At 36.5% G+C, this 20,779-nt stretch overlaps 1 protein-coding gene across 16 annotated transcripts in view; it reads right to left on the bottom strand.

Annotated features, from left to right (window-relative positions):
- Positions 1 to 20,779, bottom strand: part of EYA4 (EYA transcriptional coactivator and phosphatase 4) — a 318,259-nt gene that overhangs the window by 57,598 nt on the left and 239,882 nt on the right. For 8 of the 16 annotated variants that reach the window (XM_058735321.1, XM_058735320.1, XM_058735326.1 and 5 more), the window contains 3 exons: positions 12,114 to 12,238; positions 10,650 to 10,718; positions 1,111 to 1,203 (listed from right to left, as the gene is read on the bottom strand). In XM_058735321.1, the coding sequence (XP_058591304.1) occupies positions 1,111 to 1,203; positions 10,650 to 10,718; positions 12,114 to 12,238 (287 nt within the window). Of the gene's footprint in view, positions 1 to 1,110; positions 1,204 to 10,649; positions 10,719 to 12,113; positions 12,239 to 20,779 lie in introns of those variants that run through there. The other 8 variants (XM_058735327.1, XM_058735330.1, XM_058735329.1 and 5 more) reach the window with 5 other exon arrangements.

Below are 20,779 nucleotides of genomic sequence, written 5' to 3'. Positions count from 1 at the left end.
GTACCTATCTATCTCCTGGGAGGCAAGTGAATTGCTAGAAAGGATACAGATTAGCACATGTGAGTTTCTATGCAGACTGTATGAATTATTACCTCTCTCTGTCTGGGGTACTACTATTTATATGAATACATGGTAACTGCCCCCGATCAGCGTGTGAACAAATGAACTGGGATCATCTGTATCTATAAAAATCAAATGTATGCTACAATGATATTAGACTCAAGGATATACCTCAACTCTTTTCACATAAAACCTTTGTACGTGAGAATACGGATAAAACATAAGACATCTTACAGTCGAATAACAGAATCAAGATGTAATTACCACAGATACTCTTCTAGGTTTACTGTTCATCTTTGTGCTATTCAAGTTCCTCCTCAGGTTTAAAAAAAAAAAAAAATCCTTTCACCGGATCATAAACTAAACAAAGTAGCGGAACTTAAAATCTTTAATGAAGTCAACTTAATGCGAGTCCTTTGGGCCCACCTGGGAGTTATCAGGTATTTATATTTAAAGGGATTGACGTTTAAAGACACGCTATTGTTCTCTTTGAAGCACTGAGTCAAAGTAGTGCTCTCAGGCTGGGTTCTAATGCAACCAGCATGTGTCTTCCTGCAGCCCATTAACCTTTAATACTTGTCACTCAGCTGCTTACACAGGAGGATTTTTTTAAACCCGGAGAGGAAACAAGGTTATTTAGAAGGAATCAAATGGATAGTTTTACATCTCGAATGTAGGGAGAGAAGGGGGTTTTTAATGCCATTTAAATGGACAAGTTAAGGGAACAAAGGCAACCATTACAACCTAATTATCAAATTAAACACTGTATAAAATAATTACAAAGGGACCCAGCTCTGCCTATTTCTAACAAGAACGTCAGAGGGTTGTCTTGCTGGCCACTGAAAATCCAGCAACACGATTCCAGACAGAATTTTTTAAAAATATACAGGGTTGCGACAGTAAGTTCTCAAAAAAGTAAGCCTCTTGCTAAGTTTGTAACAGTCCGCATTCTCAAAACTCCGCTTTGGTATTCATGCCGCGTGTTCGCTAGGACGACCATGTGTATGTACCCCGATGTGTACGTAGCAACACGTGAGCTTAAGGCTTTACCTGACCCAGTAAAAGTGTCAAGGGCTCCATCTCCAGAGGTGGTGGCCGCTTCACTGCTGTTCAAAGGCTCTGTTTTGACTGCAAGGAGAGACACTATGTAGAAGAATAAGTACATGTGAGTTTGAATTCTAAATTTTTATCAAAGACGCCGACTGTTCCACTAGTGGTGTTTCACGCTACCATGGGCATGCAAGAGAAGACTTGAGAAGTCGATGAGGAGAGTTTTGTTAATTTAGCTTCTAGAAAGTGGGCATGCATTTATAGAGGATTCAGTGTGAGAGTCCTCTGCCTAAGCTAGTTCTCTCAGATCCGGTTTTTCAAGGCAGTCCACCTTGAACAGGGAACCGGCAGTACACTTATCTGCATTTGTAACTCACCTAGGCACACGCTGGGATTATAGTCACAAGACAGAAAAAGGGAATCACAGTCAGTCTTCAGCACATTTCATCCAAATCATAACAAAGAGATTTACTAGCTTATATTTTATTCTTCCCGAGGAGATATTAAAAAAAAAAAAAAAAAAAAAAAAAAAAAAAAAAAAAAGACTGACTGCCTGAGAGGACAATGGAGGCGAATGCAAATACAGAAACCATAGACCTGTTCCGGTGACGGGTGGAAAATGAGGCACTCAATAAATTTCTGCTCTAAAAAATATAAAGAGTCTTAAGATGTTAGGCTTTTTATTTTAATGGTATAACAATTTTTATTGCATTACAGAGCTAAGCAGAGAGACAGAGATAATTTCTACAGCAGCAAGTACATCTTCTGAAAACCCTTTAATGTGTTATTTCTACTTTGAAGTGGCGTATTTGGCCAAAATCTTCACTTGGGAATGATGTAGGCTGGCATTTATAATTGTCACTACTAGATGCAGTGAGTGGGGGAGGGGAGCCGTGAAAAAGCCTCCACCTGTTTTTGTCACACCATATTTTCCCTTCGTGGGCAACGCTCTGCTACATAGATCACAGCAGCAAGGGGATAAACTAAATGATTTTCTATTTAACACCTCTTAGGTTTCCTGGTCATAAAATGGGATGATAAAGTGAAAGAAGTTAGAAGCAAGCAGAAAACTATAAAGAAGAAAACTGAAGACTCGCCAACCAAGAGCAAACGTGACCAAAAGAATAGTGGGGTCAGAGCGTCCCCATCAACCAAGCCAGTCAGCAAAGTTACTCTGTTAGAAAAGCAATTAACTGATGGAGAAACATGCAGTAACGATTATGCTCTCTTTTCACATGGACAGAATGGACCGGACCCTCCCTCAGTGAGCCCTGAGGTTAATTTCGCATCCATGATTTAATAATATCATGAAGATCTGATGGAAGATTCAGAGGAGAACTGCAAAGGTCGGAAAGAAGAAGTAAAGGAATCTGGATTACTTATCCCAGCAAAAAGGAAGTGTAAGGTTGACCTATTTTTCAATAGCAACGATAATCTAAGAATTAGTGTCTAGTTACTTGTAGGGTGATAAATAATGAACTGGTGGTTAATACTTTACAGTAGTGATTTGTGGAGCAGTCCATGTACATTATACTTGACTACTAATTATATTTAACACAAAAAAATTATTTACTACTACAAAATCATGTATCAATAGCTTGCTATGTGCTAGACCATTTACACGTAGCTAATCGTTAAAACAACTCCCACCAATGTGAACCACTTTATCCATTTTCCACCACAGGAAGCTGCTGAAGGGTGGGCTCGAGAGCTTGCATATGTTCTACTGCAGGAGAGGAGGGAGCTAAGATCTGAACTCAGGTCTTTTTAGCTCTACATCCACAATCTCTCCACCATAACCAGCTGCCTTCCTTTAGGCATGAAAATGGCATAATTGTTCCCAGCAGGGACTCTTTACAAAGGCTCGGAGAGTGGTAAGAACGGGGTTATCCCCTAGACAGCATACTTAAGAAAACTACTTTGGGGCGCCTGTGTGGCTTATCCAGTGAAGCGTCTGACTTCGGCTCAGGTCAAGATCTCGCGGTTTGTGAGATTGAGCCCCACGTCGGGCCGTCGGCTGTCAGCACAGAGCCAGCTTCATACAGATACTCTGTCTCCTTCTCTCTCTGTCGCTCCCCCACTCACACTTTCTCCCTCTCTCTCTCAAAAATAAACATTACAAAAAAAAAAAAAAAAGAAAGAACACTATGCTAAAAATGAAAACTTCAAGGCACACCTCAGTGGCTCAGTCGGTGAAGCATCTGACTCTTGATCTTGGCTCAGGTCATGATCTCACAGTTTGTGAGTCTGAGCCCCGCACAGGGCTCCGCACTGATGGTGTGGAGCCTGCTTAGGATTCTGTCTCTCCTTCTCCCCGCCCCTTCCCTGCTTGTGCGTGCTCCCTCCCTCTCCCTCTCCCAATAAGTAAATAAACTCTAAAAATTAAAAAAAAAAAAAAAAAAGAAAAATGAAAACTGCAAAATACGGGAATAGGCTACTAAAGTATGGTTTCTGTTTCTTTCTCACAAAATCTTATAAAAGACAATGAGCAGCCAGTTTGAAAGCAGATAAAAACAGCACACACTTCGAAGATACTTAACCATGCTGGGTGCTGTTGCTGTGCCTTACAGATATGAACTCATTTCTTTCTCATGACAATCATACGAGGTAGATAATATTACCATCTTAATTCTTCCAGATAATGATACTGAAGTACACAGTAGCTAAATAATTTTCCTATAGTCACACGGCTAGTAAGAGCTAGAGTTCGATGGTTTCGGAATCCAGATTCTAAACCCTACTGCCGGACAGGAAGCACTAACTAATCCAGAATCCCTTTCATCTGTATGATGACCCAGAGTGTGACCTAGATGCATGTAAAGCTTTCTCTGCGATGCAATGTCCACTTGTGACTTCTGACAAAAAAAGCAGAGTTCGAAGCCTTCCTCAAAACTCATACAAGAAGACAGTCTCTCGAAACTTCCAAATTCTAATACTGGCTAATTTCCTAAATCTATAAATAATACTTGTAAAATAGAAGGTATTACATATTTGTGAATAGAGGAGAAAGGATCAGAACGTGAGCTGGGTCTATGAAAGTAGTCCAGGAGCCAGACACAGGGATTAGTTATGTTACTGTGGATCCCAACTTTGTATTGATAGTGATTATAATGTCCTCAATTTGAAAGTTTCAGATGGTCAAAGGAGAAGGAAGAAAAGGGAGACAAAGAGTTTGTGGTTGCATTCATTATAGTGGAAACATCTCTCATTAAAATTTTAAAGGTCTGCATTTAGTCAAAGACAGACAGAGAAGTTTCATTTTACTGAGAAAAGGCATCCGTAGAAAGTACATGAAGTAAAGCGTAAATGTCAAGGTATGTTCAGTGTACTAACATGCATGGGTTTTAAAGCAATCACTCAACAAATGGGTGTTAACATTTGGGGAAAAACTGCACATTAATGCTCATCTATTTTTCATATGCAGATAAGAACAAAGGGGAAAAGAGGGAACTTTAATTACGCTACCACAGAAAATAAAGTATTCTCAAGTTAAGTGGGTATCAACAAACATCTCTTGAGCTTCAAGTAAAATGCAGTTATTTTGGTTTGTTTTTTAAAAAAACCCATCAAATAATGATCAATAATTTGCTTTTTCAGGGGCAGGAAACTTAAGAGAAGTGAAATGGATATTCCATATATGATTCGTTGGTTAGAAAGATGTTAGGATATGAATGAGTATCTTAATATTTATAATAAAATAGGTAACTCGTCTAAAGAAAACACTACTTTAATTATAAAGTTTGAACACGGCAGGTCATTTTCAATAAAGGTCCAAATATATTTGAAATGTATTCCATTTTTTGTCTTGCTTTTGTTTCTGCACTTGAAATTGATATACTATATACTTTTGTAGTGGCAGGCAAAATTTTTTTAGTTACATATGTGTAAGGCATTACTAGAAAGATAGCCATCAATGAAATATCTTACTGTTTTCTAAAACACACAAAATCCTCATTCCAAATGATTATCAGTGTATATTCAGTGTCATGTTCAAATGTATTTTTTTCTGACTGTATTTCATTTTTCTCAAATTAACATAGAGGTTCAATAGGGCTTTGAACTTATCAGGACAATGTACACAATTATTACATGCTATAAAGTGGAAGGGACACTTAAAAAAAATTTTTTTTAACATTTGTTTATTTTCAAGAGACAGAGACAGAGTGCAAGTGGGGGAGGGTCAGAGAGAGAGAGAGTGGGGAGACACAGAATCTGAAGCAGGCTCCAGGCTCTGAGCTGTCAGCTCAACGCCCACCAACAGTGAGATCATGACCTGAGCTGAAGTCGGATGCTTAACCTACTGAGCCACCCAGGCGTCCCTGGGACAATCTTTTATAAGAGATAGACATATTTTTCAACAAAATGAAATTTACAAATGTTTTGATATCAAAAATAATGATCATAATATTTTACTGCCCTTAAGAGCACTGTGGTTTTCGCCCTTCTATATGTTCAAAATAAGTAATTTAGGATCCAGGATTAATCCAGTAGTTCAGGGTTTTTCTTACAATGCAATGAGAAACTATAGATAGCCCTTTGTACAGTACTTATTATTCAAGAAATATTTGTATTGTCAGCACCCCGCTACTAGTTATGCATTTACAATTTGGATGTTTTTCAGAGAGCATTGGAAACACTGGGGAAAAACAAGAAAAAAGTCAAAATAATTTTAATATATTGATTTTAATATATTGGTATAATTGGCTTTTATTTTTTACCTTCAGAGATAATTGATATCTATGGATTAAATCAAGATTGTATGTGATTCTTGTCAGCTTTCAGCTATGGCTACACTGGTTTCCTCTCTTCATGCCTCAACCTTCATCCAGACCCTCCTATGCATATTTTTGAAGCACATTTAACCTTGCCTGTTCAGATTATCTTTGGAACTCAAGTACAACATGAATGTACATTAATTATTTGTGGAGAAAGTCTGCTTTATTGTAAAAATTCAAAGTTGGTGTTCATTAGTTGTAATAGCAGACTTCATTCTTGAAAGAGAAAGTAATGCAAGTAATTTACATTTTACATTCACTTCCAAAATCTGCCTTTAAAAGACATCTATACGTTAACTCAAAATATCCTCCTTTCTGAACCACAAAATCACCCACAGCTCCTTCTGACAGCACAGGTTCTAAAAAGAATTTCAGGCACAGTGAGATCAGGAAGGTACAATTTATAACACTACAGGGGAGCACACAGTATCGCCTACCGGTTTTAATAATTAGTACAGCCTATGATTTATGTTCGTCTGTACCAATATATTCACCTTAAAATCTATGAGCTCCAAGCGCCTTTCGTTCCTAAATATCCAGAAAGTGTTTAATTTTGTCAAGCAATTTGACAAAGCAATGTATGGCTTTCATTCCAAAAAAGAAAATCTAAAAAGAGTAGAGCCACGATGGTAGATGGCTCTATTGCACGAACACAGAACATCCAGAAACAAATCCCTTGCATGAGTCAATCACCTATATATTTAAAAATCTGGGGGCGCCTGGATGGCGCAGTCGGTTAAGCATCCGACTTCAGCCAGGTCACGATCTCGCGGTCCGTGAGTTCGAGCCCCGCGTCAGGCTCTGGGCTGATGGCTCGGAGCCTGGAGCCTGTTTCCGATTCTGTGTCTCCCTCTCTCTCTGCCCCTCCCCCGTTCATGCTCTGTCTCTCTCTGTCCCAAAAATAAATAAAAAACGTTGAAAAAAAAAAATTTTAAAAATCTGGAAGATTCTTTCCTACGACATGTAGGTTTTCAAATACAGAAAATGCTATAAACCTGATCAGAATGTCCAATTTTGGTTCCCCCAAACCTTCTCTTTAAAGTAGCTTCTTAATCTCCATGTATAATCAAATATTCCCTCCCTGTGCTATGTACCCACCTTGAACACATTATGCACTCATTATTTTCTTGTCTGTTTCCTTCTGCTAGACTTTTGGTCCCTTGCTGGACAATATCACATTCTATAGGTCACTGGGTTCCCATTTCCTAGCACAGAACCTGGCATATAACAGGAACTTGATATGTTTTAATTGAGAAAGTGAAAATCCACTTTTTGATCCTACCCTAAGCAATCCCAACAGACATAAGTGTTTTTGTAAAGTATAGCTAATCATGAATCTTGACACCATTAAGCAAATTAAAATCTTACCTATACCTGGAAGTACCTTTTCATATGACTGGCATGCATTTACATGCCTAAATATGCATATAACGAAGTATATAGAGAATACGTATAGCCCTGTATCAGGAGTGGGCAAACTGCATCCCACGTGCCAAATCTTCCCCATGGCCTGTTTCTGTATAGTCTGTGCGCTAAGAATGGCTTTTACATTTTTTAACAGTTGAAGAGTATCAAAAGAAGAATATTTGTGACCTGTGAAAATTTTTTTGAATTCAAATTTCAGTATTCATAGATTAAGTTGTGTTTGAATACAGCCAAGGCCTTTCATTGATGCATTGTCTATGGCTGTTTTTGTGCAACAGTAGCTTGCAAGCTTGAAATATTCACTATCTGACCTTTTACAGAAAAAGTGTGTTGACCACTGGTCTGTATGCTAGGGTATGAGCGCATTTATTACACTTCTACATTTTAACAATTTTATAAGCAACAAAAGTTTGAAAGGAAAATTAGTTTCCGGTATCAGTCTGCAGATGTAATTATACAATTAAGACTACGGTGTTGAAGCATTTTAAATCACTTCAAGGATAATGTAATATATTTAAATTTTTTTAATGTTTATTTATTGTTGAGAGGGACAGAGACAGAATGCGAGTGGGTTGGGGCAGAGAGAGAGGGAGACACAGAATCCGAATCAAGCTCCGCGCTGTAGGCACAGAGGCCAATGTGGGGCTCGGACTCACAAGCTGTGAGATCATGACTTGAGTTGAAGTCGGTGGCTCAACCGACTGAGCCACCCGGGCGCCCCTAATGTAATACATTTAAAGAGTACCAATGTAGTATGGTAGGATATTAAGGTGACACTATGAATTTATTCATATTAGTAAAAACTATGCAATTAAAATCTTTTTGAAAATCTCAGTTAATGGAAGGATTTTGAAAAGCCACGAACTTACGAACTTAGCTTTTGCTTTTTCCTTTCATTGTAATTTTACAGTGATCCAATTCCAACAAGAAACTCCAAGATTACTGTCAATGGGAGAGAGTATGCACTAAACCCTTGTCTGTGTTATAGACACCCAACATACACCCATACAGTAAGTACTCCAACGTGATTAAAATCCATAAATTCATAAATTTCATCTCAATCTGCCACTAGGACTGTATCATTAATAATCAAAGTACACCTAATATTTTACTACTAAAAGTTTATCTTCTTTGGCCGGTTTACACATTCTAAATGCAGAAGAATTTATTACGTGACAAAGCACTGGAGAGTCTTTTAACACGATGCATGTTTTCAACTTCCTTAAAAACTGTTGCCTAGTTATAATTGAATTATTAATTAAAGAAAGGGAAATATACTCATGTTTATTGGCAAACAATTTGTATATACTATCTAATTAAAAACAAAAGCTTTCCCAAGGAAATATTATCATCCTCCTGTTTAGAAAGAGATTGAAGCTTGGAGAGGTTAAGTAACTTGTTCAAGGTGACACAGCTAGTAAGTGTGCTCCTCCTCTTGGCACGGAAGTCCTCGTTTTTTTACACGGCCACATGAATCTTAACGTTAACACTAAGAACTTGGAAAATCTGATGCTTAACACTTAGAAAAATGTTTCTGGTTGAGACTAGATCTAAATCACTAAACACTGATTGTACGCATTCACTATGGTAAAGCTGTCCGTGTTACATGAATATTTTAGAGCAGAACAACAGCCGTGAGCTAAAAAAAAAAATGTTTTTCAGCACACCGTTTTAAAAAAACACATCAAAACTAGAATATTTTATGATTTGACAATTATGAAATTTAAATACTGGGACCCATAAATAAGGTTTTATTGGAACCTAATGAATCTCATTAATTTATTTATGCATTGCCCATGGCTGCTTTTTGAGTTATGATGGCAGAGCTGAGTAGTTGAAACAAACACAGTATGTTCTATAAAAGCTAAAATATTTGCTATCTGGCTCTTTACAGAAAGAGACCCCTGAGCTACAATTAAGAGAAACTAAATTCTTCAACATATTTTTAAGTATAAAAAGTATATTTTGGGGCACCTGGGTGGCTCAGCTGGGTAAGCGTCTAACTTGGGCTCAGGTCACGATCTCACCATCTGTGAGTTCCAGCCCCGCATCAGGCTCTGTGCTGACAGCTGGGAGCCTGGAGCCTGCTTTGGATTCTGTGTCTCCCTCTCTCTCTGCCCCTCCCCCATTCATGCGCACTCGCGCGCTCTCTCTCTCTCTCTCTCTCACAAAAATAAGTAAACATTAAAAAATTTTTAAGAAAGTATATTTTAAGTGTGGAATCAAAAAAAAATTCAAGCCAGAACTATAAAGATATAAATAATGGGCATAACAGAGTATTCTTCATTCACTGGTCATATACTTTGATTTAATCAGAGACACAGCAAGGTCCAGCCAAACTGCCTATCCTAACTTCTTTCTTGTAATGCACATTTCCAATAGGTAGGGAGGTTTTCTTTTCAATCTTAATATTGGATGATTCCATGTTAGTGTTATAGTTTTGCTTTTAGTTTTTAACTTTGTTAGTGTATTAACTTTTGATTTAGAAAGAGTTTGTTTATACTTTTATATATTTTACGTATACGAAGTAAATATCTATACTTCAATGTATTCTAAGAGTTAATATTAATTTATAATTTTAAATGTACAGCTTTCATCACTGATAATTCTTTAAATGGTGGAATTTAAAAAAATTTTTTTAATGTTTATTTTTGAAAGAGACAGAGACAGAATGCGAGTGGGTTAGGGGCAGACAGAGAGAGGGAGACACAGAAGCAGAAGGAGGCTCCAGGCTCTGAGCCGTCAGCACAGAGCCCGACGCAGGGCTCGAACTCACGAGCTGTGAGATCATGACCTGAGCCAAAGTCGGACGCTCAACCAACTGAGCCACCCAGGCGCCCCTAAATGGTGGAATTTTAAATGTTTTTACTTTAGGTATTTTAATAGGAATATTTATTGAAGTCCATAAAATTGCAACTATCTTTTTGCCACGTTCAGAATTTAAATAAAGACAGTCTGTAGGTTATGGCGATGACTGAGGTTGTGTACATGTACAATATGCTTCACCTGCTTTTATTGATAGGAGTGCTGTGCTGAATTACCCACTTAATCAAATGATATGTAGTTAGAAAAACAACAGATGCATCTGTTTGTACACTATAAAAAATGTCAGAGAAGAAGGCTACTGATCTAAGGAAACTACTATTAGAATACTAGCTGGTAAGAAAAAAAACATAGTCAACTTATCTATAAACAACAAAAAGTCACGTTTATCTCTCCTTTTTCTTTACAAGTACCGAACACAGAAAAGGAAGTGCAGACAGAAATAGCGACAGAAAGCACACCAGAAGGGCAACACCACACACCCAAACACATGCAGTGTACCATCATCTCTCATACTTGTTGCAGAAGAGGGGGTGTTGCAACTCAGCAACCAGTCTGCAGTGTTTAAAACAGTCATGTTGTCCCCTGAGAACAGGAACAGCGTAAGGATTCATTGTCTGAATGCCTGCCCTGCGTACATGAATAGTCTTCAAAGCTTGCACTGTTTTCTGACCTTTTAGCCCAAATTATACCTGCGCTGTATGACTTTTACATTGTATTTTAACAGGTCTGTTTTAGTTCGGTTAAATATATATACCTGACGATTAGTGAATTCCCAAGGTTTGATTCCAGACTTTTAAAAAATCTTATTATATGTACGCAAGTTAAGGTTTAAGTACAAATGTTCTTGCACCAGGAATCATCACTGAACAATCTTACAAATTTGCAATCCTCCAATTAATAAGCTAAGAGTATAGATGCATGTTTAGAGACAAATAAACATTGTCAACAAGGAAAATGTTAATCTACAGAGGGTTTGGTGTAAAACATCATTAAATACAGGCGAGTTGCAATGCACACAACTTTACAAAAAAAATTTTTAGCTTGCACAGCTATTTTAAAATAAATGGGAAGAGGTGTACCAGTTTCACAAATACTTATTGAAAATTTAAAAGAAAATATGATGTGGCAAATGTTGTTATCTAATAATATGATTAGTTTATATTTTAAAACAAATTTCATGTAATTTTTCTCCTATTGACTAAAACAGATATATAAAACTTAAAAACAATGGTGAATAATTTAAGAAGTAGCTTACACATAATATGTGTGTATATATGTCATCTCTGTATATTCTGATGCAAAAATTAGACCAAATTTTATGATGGCTAAATGCATTCTATAAAATCAGTAGGACAGAATATTTGAAATGACTATTATTGTTACCATATGCTTCGCCGTAATTATAGGTTAATCAAATGAGAAAATATATGAAAAATTTTTATCCTCATTTTAAATACATTAGGTATTACCCTCTTTGAAAAGAAAATGCAGCAGGCATATTTTTCTATTCTCAAACCACTTTTAAGAAAAAGGTTTTTAAGAAAGAATTGGGGTAGCCTTTCCCCTACAATTCGAAATTAAACCGAAAACTAGTGTAACTAGTATAATTTCTCTTCTCTTCTCTTCTTTTCTCTTCTCTCTCTCTCAAGATCAGAGTGCAAATCTTTTCGGTCACATTTTCTGTATTTTTTTTCGAATACTGACAAGGGCAAATACAAAAAGGAAGCTTTGTTAAAAGCCCTTAAAATGTTATTCAGGGCTATTTATTCTTTCCGAAAATTTCCAGCTACCGAGGAGATGTAAAAGTTTCAATAAAATCAACAGCATAATCAATAACCTATTAGCCATATATACTCCTTGGATATAATACTGGCTAGGTTATTGTTAATAAGGTTACTTATTAGCATATCCCTCACATGTGGAATAATAGCGAACACTGAAACGTCATTCCGGGTTTCTTCAGGGTGGTACACTTACCTCCTGTCCCATTTGTGGTGACCGATGTGCTGCTGAGATTAGCTTTCTCCAGTTTGGAGCTACCAGGAGTATCACCACTTCCGACAAGAGGATGAGGACTTGCTAGGTCCTGCATTTCCATAGACCTGGGAAAGCAGGAAAAAACAGAGAGAAAGCTGAAATCTTAGCAACAATTTCTTAATAAACTACATATATCATTCTACCGAGCACATATGAAATCTCATAGTAAGAACTGAAACCGATAGCTAAGACTTCTTTGCTAACCAGGTGAACATGACAGTCCATCAACAATTAGTAAATAAATAAAACTTCCACGGTAATGAGCCTCGTAATTAGTTTATTTGTAATCTTACTCTTGTATATAATGAAGTACAGAAGATAGCAGATTCTGTCATCTTAGCTGTTTGAGTTGATATGGATTATCCTCCCTCCTACGTTAATCATCTTCAGTATAAACATGTAGAAATGTTGAAAATATGTGACTCCTAAAATTTGATGTCCCCAGGCACCAGTGAAATAAAGTATAAACTCAAAGCCAGAGCAGAAACTTCTGGCTGACCTTGTGGACCCAGAGCTTAAAACTGAGCCTAAGGACTGAGGGTTAGAGTTGTTACAACTTTAGTATCTATTCAGGAATAGAAGACTTGACTTAACTTCTGTTTCAGGGAATGTGTTGGAATTGAGCAGAGACTCTTGAAAGGCTAACCCTCTTTGGAAACAGAAACTACAAGAGCAGAATTTCACAGTGGTCCAAAAGAAGCCACACATGCTTCAATGGAAGAAGGGAAACACAGGAGATAAACCAAAATTGAGAGAATTTATAACCAACATGCAACCCTATACAAAATACTGAAGACCTTCAGCTGAAAGTAAGGATACCAGATAAGAACTCAGATCTACAGGGAGGAATGAAGAGTGGCTGAAATGTAAATATATAGGTAAATGCAAAGATTATCTTTTGTTTTTCTTTTAATTCATGAAAGACAGCCAACTGAAACAAAAAACACCTATAACATTGTATTATGCGATTTATAATATGGTATAAGAGTAAAATATGTGTCAATAGCACAAAGGATAGTGGGGCAAAATGATATTCTTTTAAGGTTCTTTCATCTGGCATAAGATGTTTAGGATACACCAAGTAATCCCAATATTAAATATTAATAAGAAAAATACTAACAGGTATAACAAAAAGTCAATGGAATAATTAAAATAAAACATTTAAAAATTTGATTAACCTCAAAGACCAGGAAAAGAGAAAGGAAAAAACAACATATGTGAAAAATAGAAAACACACAGCAAGATAGCATACTCACGCCTAACCAGATCAATGATTACACTAAATATCAATGGACTAAATGCTCCAATGAAGAGCCAAAGATTGTCAGATTGGAATAAACAGACACAGGACAACTATTAGGGATCTACCAGAGAAGTACTTTAAATACAGATACACTGTGATACTATGGTGTACTGCTCAGAATTCATTCCTACAGCTGCTGGGAGTGTTACCAACTGTTAGTTCTCAACTAAATTCCTTTCCAAGACTTGATCTCAACCAGAGTCATTTTGCCCCAAATCACACTCTTTCCTTTAGCCCTCATCTACTGACTGGTCATGAAGGAGTATAAAGAGACTTCGCACACCCTGAAGGTCACTCAAATCTAGAGCCATCATAAGATCAGTTGAGACCTTTGTTGCAACTACACTGAAGTTCAAAGTCTCTCAGTCTAATCATGTTTCCTTCATCCCCTCAAATGTATTACTACTGAAAGCACAACCCAATAAACTCCTGGCACATAAATCTCCATGTTAGAGCCTGTTCCCTGGAAACTTGAACCGTGATAAGGCACAACTAGGTTCAGGGTCAAGGACAGAAAACAATATAACATGTAAATAATAAACATTACATAAATGTTTGGGCTACTATAATATCACACAAAACGGCCCTCCAAATGAACGGTATTGGCAGATACAAAGAGATAATTAAGAAAATGGAATAAATGATAAATCCTTCAGGATATAATAATCCTAGATGTGCATACCTACTAGCCAAGCCTCAAAACATACAAAGCAAAAACTAACAGCATCAAAGGAAGAAACTGATCAGTCCATGATCATATTTGGAGCTTTAATAACTTTCTCTCCACAGTAACCAACTGCAAAAGTAGACATTATCATCAACATGCCATAACTGACTGTACTGATACAGTACACTAACACCCAATAATTATAAAAATACATATTATTTTCAAGTGCACATAGAATGTCCATCGAAAGGACTATAAGGTAGGTATAATAAAATAAGCATCATTATATTTTAAATTAAACCTTATAGAGAATAGTATCTGGCCACAATGAATTAAATTAGAAAATAATAGTAAAATACATGAAATAACCATTAATATTTGAAAATTAAACCCCACAATTCTAAGTAACCTATGAGTCAAAGAAGAAATCACAAATAAATGTAGAAACAAATGTAGAAAATACTCAGGACAAAATAATAATGAAAACACATCAAATCACCCCACATGCAGTCAGCTGATCTTTGACAGAGTAGCAAAGACAATACAGTGGAGTAAAGACAGTTTCTCTAATAAATGGAGCTGGAAAAACTAGACACACACACACACACACACACACAAACTAGACACAGACCCTACACTATACTCTTCACAAAAATTAATTCAAAATTGATCACAGACCTAGATATAAAATGCAAAACTATAAAACTCCTAGAAGATAACATAAGAGACAACTAGATGACTTTGGGAATGACTTTGAGTTTTGAAAACACCACCAAAGACAGAATCCATGAAAAAAAAAATAATGATAAGCTGGGTTTATTAAAATTAAAAACTTCTCTTCAAAAGTCAATGTCAAGAGAATTCAAGTTGGATCAGAGGGTATATGGGAAACCTCTGTACCATACTCTCAACTGTGCTGTGGAACTTTAGCTGAAGAAAAAATAGTCTTTAAAACAAAAAAAGCAACATCAAATCACTTGTGAAATGCAAATAAAGCAGTAGTTAATGAGAAATTTATAACTTTATATGATTATATTAGAAAAGGAAAAGGGTTTAAAATCTGTGACCTAAGTTTCTACACTAATAAATTAGTGAAAGAAAAGCAAATTAAACCCAAAGTAAATAAAAGGAACAATAAAGAGGATAAATAATTAAACTAGAAAATCTATGTATAATGGAGACAATTTACAAATCCAAAAGATCACTGTTAGAGATACTAAAATATTATAAAGGATGATGAAGACATATTATGAACATTGTGTCAAAGCATTCACCACTTTAGATAAAATAAGTGAAATTCTTAAAAGACACAACCTATAAACCTGACCCAATAAAAAATACAAAATGCAAATAGTCCTCTATCAGTTAAAGAAATTGAATTCATAATTAAACATTTCCCCTTCCCCCAAAAAACCCCAAAACAACAAACAAAAACAACTCTAGGGCCATATAGTTTTCTTAGTGAATTCTAGTAAATATTTAAGGAAAAGTTCAGTCTGTTATAAATTCTTGAGAAAAAAAACAGGAGGGAACACATTTCACTCAATTGTATGAGAAAAGGATTACCCTCATTTAAAACTTGACAAAAACAATTTTGAAAAAAAAATACGGATCTCTATTTTTCATGAACGTAGATAAAAATAATTAACAAAATATTATCAAGTGAAATGTAGCAATAAAATGATTAATATATCATAACCAAGTGGGTTTTATCCAAGAATGAAAAGTTTATTTAAAATTTGAAAATTGGGGTGCCTGGGTGAGTTAAGCATCTGACTCTTGATTTCAGCTCAGTTCATGATCTCCCAGTTCGTGAGGTCAAGCCCTGCCCTGGGCTCTGTGCTGGCAGTGTGGAGCCTGCTTGGAATTCTCTCTCTCCCTCTCTTTCTGCCTCTCACCTCTCTCTCATGTTAACAAATAAACTTAAAAAACATTTGGAAATCAAATAATGCAATTCAATATAGTAACAGAATATTATTTTGAGTACAAAAAAAGCACTTGACAATATTCATCATCCATTCATGATACAAACTCTCAGCAAACTAAAAGTATTTTCCTCACATCTGATAAAGACCATTCTTGAAAAATCTATCATATTTAATGAAAAAATATTGAATTTTTTCTCCTAAAGATCAGAATCAAGGCAGGGATAGCTAGCTGTTTTTCCCATTTCAACACATTTGCCTGGTAATATTAGCTAGTATAAGAGGACAAAAATAAATAAATAAAAGAGGTAAAGTTTTGAAAGAGAGAAAAAATACTGCTAATTCACAGATGACATTATTAGTTATGTAGAAAACACTGAGAAATCTATAAAAACAAAACAAAACACACTAGAATAGATGAGTGCATTTACCAAATTACAGGTACAACGTCTTGCCAGTACTAGATTGAAACATGAACCAAAAATATCTGAAACTTCAGTCAATGCTGCTCCAGTTCAAATACTGAAATATCAAAATGATAGTTATTCAGAAGACTGGAAGTTCGAATGATGGTGGTTCAAGAGATTGGAAGTTCCCCTCCTGCTCAACTCAACTCTTAAGGGGAAAGTGAATGCTCACACCCTCACCTTAACTGTCAGCCAGAGACAAGGACTTACTTAGACTACCTGAGAAATAAACACAACAAAACAAATACTATGCTTCAGTCTCTACTGAGTTTTTGTATATAATGTTCAAAACGCCATAAATATTTTTAAAGCTTATTTATTTATTTTGAGAAAGAAAAAGAGCACAAGCAGGGGAAGGACACAGAGAGAGGGAGAGAGAGAATCTCAAACAGCGATAATATTTTGAGTCATAACAAGAAGTAGGAAAATGTGAACCCTAGTGAAGAGAAAACATAGTAAACAGAAGCAGGTCTGTTTATGACCCAGGTTTTAGAATTAGCAGATAAGGATTTAAAAATTATTATAAATATATAAAATAATTTACAGGAAAAGATATATACCCACACAAGGTATATACATATAAATAAATATGTTACATATATATATATACACACACACACACACACACACACACACACACACACATATACACATGTGTGCCATATATATTTATATACATATAATACATTTATATATATAATCTGTACATATTTATATATATCTCAGATTTATGTACATTAATATGTATATGCAATATACATATATATCTATATTGCATATAGAAAAGAAATGGAAATTAAAAAAATGAAAATTCTAGAACAAAAATTATAATATATTAAATAAAAATATTCTTTGGATGAATTTAACAGCAGATTAGACACTGCAAAAGAAAGAATCAGTAAATCTGAAGCTGGGCCATTAGAAATTACTTAAATTAGAGCAGCATGACAAAAATTGGGGCAGACTAATTAAACTGAGTATAAGTAACTTGTGTAATATTATCGGGAAGCAAGAAAGAGAACGAAACAGAACAATACTGAAGTAAGTAATGGCCAAAATTTCTCCAAATTCGATGAAACACCAACCCACAGATCCTTGAAATACAGTGAACGACAAATGAGCCAAAGGAAAAGAAAACCGTACTTAGGCACATTACAGTCAAATACACTGAAGAGAGGGGGACAACTATGCTGTTTCTGCAAAACAAAAGTGGTCTTGGTATTTTATATTCCAGTTTCCAGGAAACCAAAGTGCAATTATCTGAACCTTTACAATAAGTTCTCTTTGCTTGAATCACTTTAGTGGGCTGAGATTTCTTAAAACTAAAATACCCGTTCGAGAATAGACGTGCATTACTACCACACACTATATAGCAAGATTTCTGTGCTTCCTACTGCATGTTCTGTAATCAATTTAATTCTGAAATGTCAGTTTCTGTTTAAATCTGCTTTGCGTAAAACGGAATATACAAAATATAAAATTTACCATAGACTTTAACAGCAGAAAATGATTAATGGCACCATTTTTGCTCAGTACCTACGGTATGATGCATTCTATGCCTGGAACTTCTTACATATATATTCTCTCCTTTGGTCTTTACAATAACACACTGATATGCGTATTACTTTCCACAGTTTATAGGTGAAGCAATTGAGGCTTAAAGAGGACACACGGCCTGCCCAAGACCATGTAGGTAGAGAGCGGCAGCACTAGAATTCCAACTTGTGTCTATCTGATGGCAAAGCCCAGGTTCTTTCTGTCGCACACTGTATGTTTCCCGTTTTTCAAAGTGACTCTAATTTTTTCACACTGTGAAACCACAATCAGGAATGTATAACCCTGCAATAAAACATCCTGAATGGTTTTCAAAAGTTACTGAGGTCAATACAAGCATCAACTCTGCCAAATCTATACTTGTTACTACCATCTTTAAAGATGACCCTTTCCCCCTCCTCCCGCCCCCGAGATGTCTGTTTCAACCCTTTTTTTAGTGGCCCTTATGTCATAAGGCCATGTGAATACTAGCATCAATCTGGACAATTTAAAAAAATGAATTTATCCACAAACACAAAAACTCATTTAAAAAATAAAGAATTGCAGGTCACATTCAACTAGTGTCATGGTCCTTTTCTGAAATTCTTCTGTAGCATAAATGGAATTTCTTTCTAACCGACTGAAATATCCTCCTGAAACCCGATGGAGTAAGCTTTATATTTGTGTATTTTAGAGTCTACTCTAACTCAGAAGCCATAATTCCTTCTGCACAGATCCTGGTAATCTATAGGCTGAGATTCCATCAATCCTTCATGACCCAAGAAATGTGCAAAAGCATCCAATACTTTCAAGGACATTCACTATCATACCAGCTTATTTTCTTTGCATAAAGTGGACGATATGTATGCCCAGCTATATGTCTCACGCTGTTGATCTTCCTTGTAACCACCAGAATGAATTTAAGGAAAGAGTTCAAGCATTTGCTTTGCTTATCACTTCCTTTCCTTTTTTTTTTTAATTTTTTTTTCAACGTTTTTTATTTATTTTTGGGACAGAGAGAGACAGAGCATGAACGGGGGAGGGGCAGAGAGAGAGGGAGACACAGAATCGGAAACAGGCTCCAGGCTCCGAGCCATCAGCCCAGAGCCTGACGCGGGTCTCGAACTCACAGACCGCGAGATCGTGACCTGGCTGAAGTCGGACGCTTAACCGACTGCGCCACCCAGGCGCCCCTATCACTTCCTTTCCTAATATAAACCTTAATTCCCCTTAGCTGCAAAGTAGGAGTAACAACATCAGCTTCCACTTAAATAATGCGCATCTTAGCTCCATTAGGACAGGGATTATTTTCTATCTTATTCATTGTTTGTTTTTTTCTCTACACTTAGAATTGTGCAGGATACTTAGTGAGTGCTAATGAGTGAATAATAAGATAGGAATAGGAAAAATGTAGATGAAGTGGTCTGAGTCACTTGGAGTCAAATGTAGTCTAGTTCAGAAAACACTGTTTGAACATCTGCTATGTGCTAGAGACAGTTCTAAGAATACATAAAGTGTCTTCAGAGAACTTGCAGGCCAGTGGAAAGCAAGGGAAGAGGTGGAAGGAAACAAGGATCAGCTCTCTGATGTGAATGTGTGTGGAAGCTTTCATATCTGTATGTACAGTGTTAGATCTCCCAAACAAGTAAGAAATTGTGTGTATGTGTGTGTGTGTGTGTGTGTGTGTGTGTGTGTACTCATGTGTTAGGGGGAAAGGGGAGATGCTGTGCATGGGTAAAGAAAGCCACCGTGGAAGAAAAAAATAAGATACAGCGACTCGGTCAACTTAGATCAGATGAAAGTCACGGCATGTCACTACTGAGTACCAGCTCCCACATTCTGAAGAAAGCTCACCAGGTAACAATGCCAGGCCATCTTAAACCAACACATTTCAGATTAGAATCCAAGAAACCCTTGTCATAGCTGCAAAGCTATGCCAGTTTCTCCTCTGGCAGTAGATTGGGAGGTGTGGATCCTCTCCAGTGGATGTAGATCCATTATGTCATTGATCAGGTGAACAGACAGCCCTGGAAGGAGGCCATCATGAACCCATTTTCCCAGACATGGTCAGAACTGGGTCCCACTATACAGAAGAGGAAATGTAGGTCAAAGAAGACCCCTAGAAACAAGTATCAAGAGAATGGTCCATGCATAATGGGAGCTGTTCTTGCACTTTGCCAGTGACCTCATGCCTGTCCCTGAGGCCAGCATGAATGCTTGCAGCACATGTGACCTGTCTGCCAGGGTGACCTCAGGCCCTGGAGTAAAAGCAAATAAAGCCATGAACACACTGTTCTCTGGACACTTTTACAGTCTTTCCTTTCCAGGGCTTGTAGCTCTACCCTTGAGATCTGCAACTCTGGCCCTTTCTTCACTATGATCCTAACAAATTATCCCGATAAAACATGGTTTCCCCACCAAAGAAATGTGAGTAAATATTTTTTAAAAACAGAGGCATATCTCTAAATTTAGGCTTTTAAAGCCCTCCCTCCCACTTAACCTGTAAACAAAGAAAAAAAGTCTAATGAATTTTCCAAGCGCTATTTGAATGGTACAGGACTCACGTTTCTGTTAGATCAGTTACAAACCATGGTTAATGAAGCAGGAAACTATTTCCCTCTAGTAAGAAGGAAAGCTGAAGGCCACAATTAAAACAGCTAATGCCATCAATTATACCAGAATACATGGACTCTTTTTCTGAGAAAAACTCT

The sequence above is a fragment of the Neofelis nebulosa genome, chromosome 6 (genome assembly GCF_028018385.1).
Source record: "Neofelis nebulosa isolate mNeoNeb1 chromosome 6, mNeoNeb1.pri, whole genome shotgun sequence".
In the NCBI taxonomy this organism is placed as follows: domain Eukaryota; kingdom Metazoa; phylum Chordata; class Mammalia; order Carnivora; family Felidae; genus Neofelis; species Neofelis nebulosa.
This window is presented reverse-complemented; position numbering and strand designations above follow the sequence as displayed.